This window comes from Leuresthes tenuis, unplaced genomic scaffold, assembly GCF_036924035.1.
Source record: "Leuresthes tenuis unplaced genomic scaffold, fLeuTen1.0.hap1 SCAF_18, whole genome shotgun sequence".
NCBI lineage: Eukaryota > Metazoa > Chordata > Actinopteri > Atheriniformes > Atherinopsidae > Leuresthes > Leuresthes tenuis.
In genome coordinates, this window is record NW_027325372.1 from 16,532,214 (window position 1) to 16,542,194 (window position 9,981).

The 9,981-nt window shown below is 38.3% G+C and overlaps 1 protein-coding gene across 1 annotated transcript in view; it reads right to left on the reverse strand.

Moving 5' to 3' along the window:
- Positions 1 to 269, reverse strand: part of kcnh8 (potassium voltage-gated channel, subfamily H (eag-related), member 8) — a 52,963-nt gene extending 52,694 nt beyond the window's left edge. Inside the window, exon 1 of the mRNA XM_072370260.1 lies at positions 116 to 269. Within this exon, the coding sequence (XP_072226361.1) occupies positions 116 to 191 (76 nt within the window). The 5' untranslated portion in view covers positions 192 to 269. The remainder of the gene's footprint in view (positions 1 to 115) is intronic.
- Positions 270 to 9,981: the final 9,712 nt, after the last annotated feature.

The following is a 9,981-nucleotide window of genomic DNA, read 5'->3' on the forward strand; positions in this document are numbered from 1 at the left end:
GGCTCAACCAACCAGCCCCTACAAACTAGACAATGCAAGCGAGTCAAGAAAAACAATTCCGGCTGATAAAATCACTGGAGGGATTAAAAAATATTTATTTTGAAAACAAACTTACGAGTTCCATCAAAGCGCGTGGCTATAGTGTCCAGAAACGTGTTCTGCGGCGCTAATAATCCCTTCATCACAGGCATTTTCTCTGTTCGGTGTCGAAGTCCCCATCAAAGTTACTGAAGAGAAGGCACAAGTCGTCCAAATTCGTGAGGTGCTTCCATTCAAGGCGCCGAAGCTCTATGAAACCTACAGATATCCAGTCAACTCAGCACTATACGAACCCGAGCTGGTAAAGTGTGCAAACGATGCGCGCACCCGTGCGTCTGTTGCGTGTGTAAAGGGGTGGGGTGAAGCCCACAGGTACAGTTCAGGTAACAGGCAGGCACGACCGTGACACAGTGAAACACCCTGTCAGCGATGCCGTTCTTGTGTGGCCATCTCTCTTCAGCGCGCAGCGGTGGGAAAAGCATCAATCACTCCCAAAAACAACTGAAATGAAAAGCGCAAATACGGAGAATTGAGAGAGAAATTGAATTTGCATTTAAATTTTGCTTTAATTCATTTTCTTCCAGAAACCAACTCTCGTTGTATTGTAATTGCATTATTACACCGGGTCGTGCTTTCATTGTGCAATTACTGAGTATGGCTGAGTAATTACTGATGATCTGAGATCATTATCATGGATAGTGTAGTGGTATGTTTGCCACCTTTCGTGTGGATAACCAGGGTTCAAATCTCCTGCATCAAAGGTACTATCTCCAATAGGAGTCCTGAGGCCTACCTGTAAGTCGATTTGGATAAAAGCGTCTGCTAAATGCATAAAAAAAAAAGAATGTTAGAGAAATGTAGACTTTTCTGGCATGAAAAGAGTAGGAAGTTGTAACACAAAGCATAGCATTTGCGCAGCCTTTGCTCTTTTTAACAAGGATAGATACAATGAAATGCTTTTGTGTACACGTTACTTTCTCCCAGCGGCCAGAGCAACTGACAGCAGTCGCACAACTGTCCACAGGAAAAGAGAGCTATGACGAGTATTAACCCCCTCTGGTGTTTAGGTCATGGTATGACATGCACGCTGCATAAGTGAGTTCTAAACAGACGACATCAGTTGCATTATTGCGCCCTCGTGTGAACAGCAAATTGCTGCTCAATATACTCCTGCATTTCTGAAAGAATCAGCATATAAACTCAAGAGAACTAACAATTAACACGGGTTATTTAGACTGTTACATTATTTTAATGTACAAACAGAGAGTAAAGATAACTTAAACTGGTTGGACATAATCACAAGGAAATTCTCATTTTCAGTTATCCAAATAACAAAAAAATTAAACATGTAATGCAGGGGGGTTGCATACTTGACCATTAAAACATTGCTTCGTAAAAAATTTTGACACTTCACCCATAGAAATTTTCTTCAACCGCAAGGCGTTTGACCATTTCATGGGTGTTAAGCATGTTTCAAAAGCGCTCACATTTAAAAAAAAATAACAACATGCCATAATCCCTTCTTTCTGAGCCATTCCTTGGAGTATGTGTTAATGACATTAGGATCGCTAGCATTAGAAAGAAAAAAGTCTTCTATTGATTAGAATACAGATTTCAAGTCTCACATCATCTTGATGCAATCTTTGATTTGCTGCTGAATCCACATTTGAATCAACAACTGAGTGCCCCTAAGTCCCTCATTCAGAGGAATAATCCCAAATTTATGACATTTTAGTCATCAGATTTCACAAAATTAGGATTTTATTTGTTACCAACAAATGTCATCATCTGTACAAAGATCCCAAAGATGCTCTATAGGGCTGCATGGTGGTTAGCATCATCACTGCAAGAGGGTTCCTGGTTCCAATCCCAAAGTGGGTTAAGCATGGTACTCTCCAGGTACTCCAGCTTCCTACCACCATCCAAAAACAAGTGTGTTAGGTTACTTGGTTAGTCTACATTGACCTCAAGAGTGAGTATGGATTGTTGTTTGTCTCGTTTGTCTCTGTGTGGCCCTGTGATGGACTGGTGATCCGTTCAGGATGTACCCTGGATGGAGAGTCTGCTCTATGGCTATCAGTATACTATTTTTAATTAATGAAAAAGTAGAAAAAGCAGAATGGAATAATTTATTTGAAATAATTTGGAGATTCTTTTTAAAACTGTTGCCAGACTGAGACGCAACAGCAGGCTTTAAAAAAAAAAAAACTTTCTGACAGCCTCTGAGTGTCCTCCTGCCATCCTCTAAAGAGATTAGAAATATGGCACCAAACCTGGGATCCCTAATTCTAGTATCTAGTATATCTAGCATTCTAGTAAGGTGTGATACACTGAAAAAAGTGATTCTGACCCCTAGTAAATGTTACATGTAAAAATAAAGCATATTTTAATAGGAATATTTGGGTTATTTGACTCCACTTATAAAATACAAACAATTCCAACGTAAAATGTCAACATTATGGCAATCGTAATGTACTGAATTAAATCTAACTCAAAAAAATTAAGTTCGTCCTAATTTGCGCACACACATACCGCCATTTCAGGATGTTGGGGCGCACAGGACGGTTACCCTACTCACTGTGGACACCTGCCAGGTGAGGCGCGCATTAGTGCTCGTTCCAAAACTGAAGTCCTACTTTGGGTAAGTCTTTCATATTCATATATGTCTTAGTTTTACTTTAACCTTGGTGTTTTTACGTTTGGAAGGTGCAGCTAGCCACATGTCTGTGTTTTACTTAGCTATGTTTGTTTGCTCCTAATACCACCTACTGTGGTGGGTTAAACACGAATAAACTAATTAAGCTTGAAGCCTGGTTCTGGGCGGACTGTCAGAGATGGTGAGGCTCACTTATTCACTGTGTGTATGTTATGATCGTCGGTTAACCCTCTGGGGACGGATCCGCCCAAATAGTGTAAAGTTTTACATATCTGTGAATAGCAGGTTGCAGGAGCTCACAGAGCAGAGTGACAGAGGGCCCAAAGTATGACATTTATTACAACCATTAAAAAAAGCATCTTTGTTCGGGAAGATGAAACAACTGCAATTCCAACAACTACCCGTGTCATTTTTTTGAACATGGGAATGATATGAAAATGTCAGTATTTGCTATCAATGCATTTCTTTGGATTCATGATTAAAAATGTTAATAAATAAGTTAAAAATGTTCATTTAAAAATAAAAATAAATAATTGATGTGATAAATGAGTGCTGTGAAGTGAACTATAATCATTTAGCAGTAGTATAGCACAGAAAGTAATCTAGTAGTGAATAAATATTTTTAAAAAACAGCATGTCTTTCCTTCCTTAACTCTAATCTGTTATCTGTTGCATATTCCTGTAGTACTGAGACACAGTTGAGATGTAGACGTTTTACTCATGATTTTGTATAGTTGTGTTCTTACTTGGCAGGTTTAACTCATCAGATTTTTCAACCCAAGCTTGAGAGCTTTATATTAATTGGGTAAGTACATTTACCAAACACATCCCTCACAGCCATGTTAAACGTGGAAGTGATACAACAATCAGTCAGTTTAACATTAATTTAATAATAGATCTGCCAGTTGTGCCTAGGATAGATTATGAAGTATGGGTGTGTAAGTGTGTGGTATCTTGCTTAAGGTCGCTCTGTGGTCATCAGAAAAGAATGGGACAAGCTAAGAATGTTGTGAATTTCAAAGTCTTAATTAGATCATCATCAGGTTGTCATAAGGTGTAGTCATGATTGCCTATACACATGGAGTAGCTTGAACTACATGTGCTGTATGATTGTGTAACAGATAAATGCTGAATTTCAGCGAATTACAACACATCCACTTGAGACAACCTTCATGGCACAGTTGGACAGTCTTCAGCCTCGGCTCACATCAGTTTTCCAGAAGAAGGGAGGTGTCGCAGGCCAGAAACTAGCCAAACATCTGCAGATCTTACAGGAGCTAACTATGTTCATTTAATGTTGTTTAAAATTATTGATATACTCTCTAAGTGTTTATGAAACCCGTTTTGGTTTCAGTAACAGTCTGGAGTATAACTGTAAGACACATTTCCAAAGAAATGATGATGAAATGTTATAGTAGCAAAATCAGCCCTGTTTTCTCAGGTGGGGGAGTGAATATAAACTACCATACATGTCCCGTATTATATAACCACACATCACTATTATTTTGTAGTCAAAGGAATATGGTTATTTACAGTATAACCAAGGATATACTCTAAAGGTTGAAAATTCCAAATATTTTTGTAATTATTCAAGTTTCTGGAAATGTTTTTAAACAGTGGAATCTCTTCACAATTGCTACAAGTGATGTTCAATCAAAAAGGGAAGCAGTCCTCAGAACACTTTGCTCCTACCTTGGTGAGGATGATGGGCATCTTATCCATGAGTATGTGGTAAGTTAGTATATTTGCTTTTTTGTCATTTCTGAATGTAACTTGTATTCTAAACCTTCTAAAGTTATTGCCGTAGCTGTGGCTTGCCACTGGGTCTATCTGACAGACGTGTCTAATGTGTGTAAAAGAATAATTTACTGTTACAGTAAATTACTATAATAGATTACTTGACATGTAGTGATGCTTCTAGTGCTGCTTTATGTGGTCAAGTCAATATGGTGAAATGTTTTATTTGCGTCGCTTACAGTATATGATAGATCCCAGCATGGAGTCAAAGCACATCACGTAATACCCATAAAACAAGCAAAAATGTAGCTTGTGTGGACAAATTATTCAAATGTTTCCCTTTTCTCCTATTTACTTAAAATATGCAGGACATCGAACGGAATTACTTCCAGACAGGCATGCAGAGGTGCACCATGGGTATTTCTGTCATCAGCAAGGAGAATGGAGATCCTGGACATCATGATGACATTGGAATTTTTGTTGAAGGAGTGATCATCCTGGACAACACTGGATCTGAGCCCAGGCCTGTGCAGTGATGCTTGGAGTGATCTACGCACTGAACCTGGCCTACCCCAAAGAACTGAGACACTAATACAAAGTCATTCAAAAAGTACTCATGCAGATGGATGGGGAAAAGCTCTCCCCCAGGGTCCTTGGCCTAAAGAACAAAATCAGTGTTGGACTGTTGGAATTCTGAAGCCGTACTTGACTTACATCATCATGACTTGATGTGGTTGCTTGTTTATTCTGTTAATTGTGAAGGGATGTCTAGTGTGATCTCAAATGCAACTGCAGTAAGTGTTCCACGAAGATGAAAAAATGTTTGTGTACAGTATAGAAGTATTCACACAGCCAGTGGTGAGGACATTAAACCCAACACACTAACTTACTGCTTCTTCTGTGTGTTCTGGCTGTAATGAAGGATGACAGGATATTCACTTGAATTAATCTTCATACACAACAAAGCCACTTGTTTTACTATATCTGTTCCTATGAACCTTTGCAGTTTCCATAATGTGACCTCTGAGTTAGGCAGCCTGTGTTTGTTTCCCAGATGTTGGCCACTGGTATGGTGTGTTATGTTAAGTCATGGTTATGAAAAGGTCCCGGAGTCCTTGAGACATCTTGTAAAAGTCAAGGTATTTTTATTGCACAGCTTGGAGATTTTGTAAAAGGCTCTGTACAGCGTGTTTGCACATGACTTATTTGAAGGCATAGTACCAGTTGAGTTGGCACAGTGTCTGAATCATTTATTGTCCAAAAAATATTTCACACGAGAAAGTCTCAATGACTTCACCTCTCTTGTCTGCTCCAGGCCAATATTCAACAGAGTGACAGGGTATTCACTTGAATTCATCTTCTTAAACCATCTTATTCCATCATAATGTTTATGGTTATAATTATGGTTGACAGAATCTGAACAGCAGGTTTCTTCTTTCTCATGTTTTATCTCTTTTGGTAGAGGCATTTAAAAGATAAATGTTAAAGTTAAAACACGTTTTGTGGTTTGTGCACTTTCCATTTTATGGGTTCTTGTCTTGGCTCCTGTCTTGTCTCTGAGCAGGAGACTCCACTTACAATGTCTGATTGGTGATTATTGGGTCATTACACTGCTCTGATAAAAGATGTTAAGAATTTTTATCATATTAAAGTTTGTTGTCTAAACACATTTTGTGGTTCTGTGTGGTGTATGATGCTCAGTATTATATATATATTAAAAGTTTAACTAATTATAGCTAAAACATTTGATTAGAATCAACTGAATGAAAGGGTTTAGTTTTAAACAATTGAATTGGTTTGAAAGAGTATGGAAAAAATTGAAAAAGCATATATAATGTATTTAAGTACATTCAAAACGGGTTTAATTTGAGTTACTAAGAAAATTTAAGGGAAATGTACTCAAAGTAATTGAGGTAAAATTATTAATATATTTCATTTGAATTTACTTAAAAATGATTAGTTGAGTCAACATAAAATATCTAGCTTCAGATAATATTATTCTGTGCAAAAACTTGACGAAATAAAATTACGGTTGTTCAACAAAATATTTTTTTCAGTGTAGGTTTTGACTTTAGGTGTGACAGATTACTTTTTCACTCTAAACGGTCTGTTTTTTTTATCTAGTTTACGTAACTGACTGTTTACCATCAGTGTACAAATATACATGAATATGAACGTACTGTTATAAGTGCGATTGTGTGTTTGCTTGTGCAAGAATGCTGAAAAATGTATCATTCATATGGGGCTTTTCACAGTGATACTTTCCTGAATTAAACTGTATATACAGACTTTTATCTCACCAAGAGAATCTCCACTGTGAAATGTGTTTTACTGCATCTCTGAAAGTGTCAGATTGAAAGCTTCTGTTGTTTTTACGAACCAGAGTTTTTTGATAACTTGAATGATGGTGAGATATATCAGTCATTTTAAAAGAAAGTCTCACCAAGATATTAAGCAGGTGCTCTTCTTTAATCCCTGCCTAAAGTCAAACCCGTATCTTTATCTGCAAAACAAGACCGTTTGTCAGTTACCAGCCCTACGAAGCTGGTACAAGACACCTCCGGCAAACTTGCGGTAATTTCATGCACAGAAAGCATGCACATGTACATGCTCAACCTGACAGACATGCCAAACCTCCTTTTTAGGTCAATCACATTACCAAACACAAGAAGCCAAGCACTGTGCCTCCTACTCAGATCCCCCACACAAGCAAAGCTACTCTTACGGTGTTGTAGATAAAGTGTAGTCATCAAGTGCTCCGAGGCTCACTGCTGTGAATCATAGATCACCTTAGTAACTTCAAATAAGCTCACAAACTGTACAAGCACTCAAACAAACGCACGCAGGATACACAGTAAGAAAAATGTGACTCATGTCCCTGAGGTGAGGCAGTGTGAGGCGGTTAGGCACACAGAAACACTTCCATAGACGTGTCAGCTAATAAAATTAAAACAGACAGCCAACACACAGGGATGCTTCACCTGAGTGATTAAATACTTAACGCTTCATTTAATCCAAATCACTGCTTCAAACATGTGTATGTGTGCAAGTCAGTTACTGTTGATCACAGCATCGGTTTACCAGAAACTTTATTAAAGCTCCACAACTCAGAGTCTGGCTACTGCAGTCAAGGTTTCAGTGTCTTACAGTTATCAAACAATCAAACAATTGATTGTGGTCGTGGCCCCATTATTATGCAATGTGTTTTACTTCTGTTCATCTCGGGCTCCCTGGTGCGTTGTGTTGCTTTTGATAACGCCACTAGAGGTCACCAGATTTAAATTTCTTTTAAATCTTGCGAATGGAGGTTTTAACATAACAAATATGCACACTGACATGTTGAGATGAAAATGGCCCCAAAAGGAAGCACATTTCTGAGCTTTGCAACAATGCAATGAAACCCCCTTTTTCTGTGCATGTATGTGCTGAAATATGAAAGCTGCATGTACAAGACGTGCTCTATAAATGCATGAGCACCAGTTCCATCAAAGGACTTTGCCATATGAATAACCATGACAGTTTCTCCCTGAATTCATTTGGGTTTTAATGAGTTTTTGATGAGTAGATGGCATTCTTCTTTCTTTCTTTGTTTTTCTAGTTTCATTTTAAAAATTGTAATCTCATTTTTTAAGACTCTCTTGTTGGGTTTCAAGGCAACATTTGCCAGCTTTTCAACTTTTTTGTACAATGCTGTTTTCAAAACCTTCAAATGCAGCGGGAAAGTTTGACTCATCATTCCGCAGGATAGTACTCCACAGTGCCTCTATCCACTGGAAATGAGCTCAGGCCCAGAAAAAGGGATTTGTCTGGATCTTGATATGGCTCTTCTTTCTTTCTTTTGTTTGTTTGTTTCTTTAACAGTTGTGGATAAAACTATGAACTGTGTTAGCTGACAATGGCTTCCAGAGAGGTTTCTAAACGTGACAATTTTCCCAACAGAATCATGTCAATTATGTTTACACAACAGCTCAATATTTCAGTGCAGTCTAAGCAGAAAAGAAATGACGCAGTCGCATCAATTTAATCTATTTAATTACTTTGGAATACAGATTTAGTCTTTCTCAGCACAAAAACTAGTTTTCTTAAACATGACTTTTCAATTAGGCTGGGCTGGGTATTTTGGGAAACTGTATTTTTCCAATAACCCAAACTCTACATTCACACACAGTCATACTGTATCACCACTTACCATAAACTCAACAAAAACCCAAGCAATTATGAAAATATCATCTGACATCAGAGCAGAGTGATCCCTTCTAATCACTTGTTCTAATCACTTCTGTCTATTGTATTTTATTTGGTCTTGTTGTCCTAGCCTCAAACAAAGGCTCAAAATATTCTTTTCATTCTTCGTACAAAATACAACCCATCAATTTTTCAATCAAGTAGGTAAGGAGGGCACCGTGATGCATCTGATCCTGAGCTTACCATCTCAGCTGAAACCTGAAGGTCTCCAAATTCAAACCTCTTTTGTTAAAGACTTTCTGATATGTATACATACATCAAACCCTCCTTTACCTGAGGCTATGTTTTTTTCAGACAGTATTGAATACACTTGCTGATCCATTAACAGACCGAGGGACTTGCACACACCCAAGATTAGGAGAAACCTGAGGAGAGACAACTTCTTCTTCAAGCCGAGTTCTGGCACAATGTCAGCGATAAGTAACCTTGTATTGATATCTAATATGTTTGCAGAGAGACTTTTCTAGGTTAAGATGTTTCAGATTAAATACTTTGTAGGTCTATGATGGTAGAAGTATCAAGTTAACTTAACCTAGCTTTAAATCATGGCCATGTGACCTGTTTTTGTAATTATAAACTATATCATCAGGTGGATTAATCAGTGGACAAGTACCAGGTAAAGATGTATTTAGTTTTAACAGTTTTAGCTGATCATATTTCTTTGACAGATTTGCAGAGACTGCATGAGAACAAGAGAAACAAAAATGTGCAACTCTGTGTTTTGTCAATCCTTCTCCCCTCAAACGCGCCAGCGTGATGCCTCCACCCATCTAACGGCTGCAGGCTCACTAACCATATCATGAGTTTATAATAACCACATCACATCCATGGCGAATGAGGTGGAATGAAAATCTAACCTAATTTGGAGAGATACACGACTGTGTAAGTAGTAAGGTGTCCCCTGAGATGGGCTCCGACTTAGGGAGCTGCATGCAGCGCTGGTAGCATGCTCTGTGAGCGTGTAATGGTCTTAATTATCATTTAGCATGCCAGCCTCATTGACGACGTATTGAGCCAATGATAAAATAGTAGAGCAGAAGGTGACAGGGGGATAGCAGTGTGATCGTATAAGAGCTGAAAGACACAAGCACAGGCAGAACAGTTGCAGATGACTTGAAAACACACGCTGAAGTTACACAGAAACAAACCTAGAGGTGCAAGTGAGATGATGCAAACGCACACACAAATATCAGCGAGATGAGTGACATCTCTCTCTCTGAATTAGTCACGATGAGTGATGTGTAACCAGCCGTGACTCGTACTGGCTGGGGAGATGGCTAATTCACTTTGTTTAATTAGTCAAA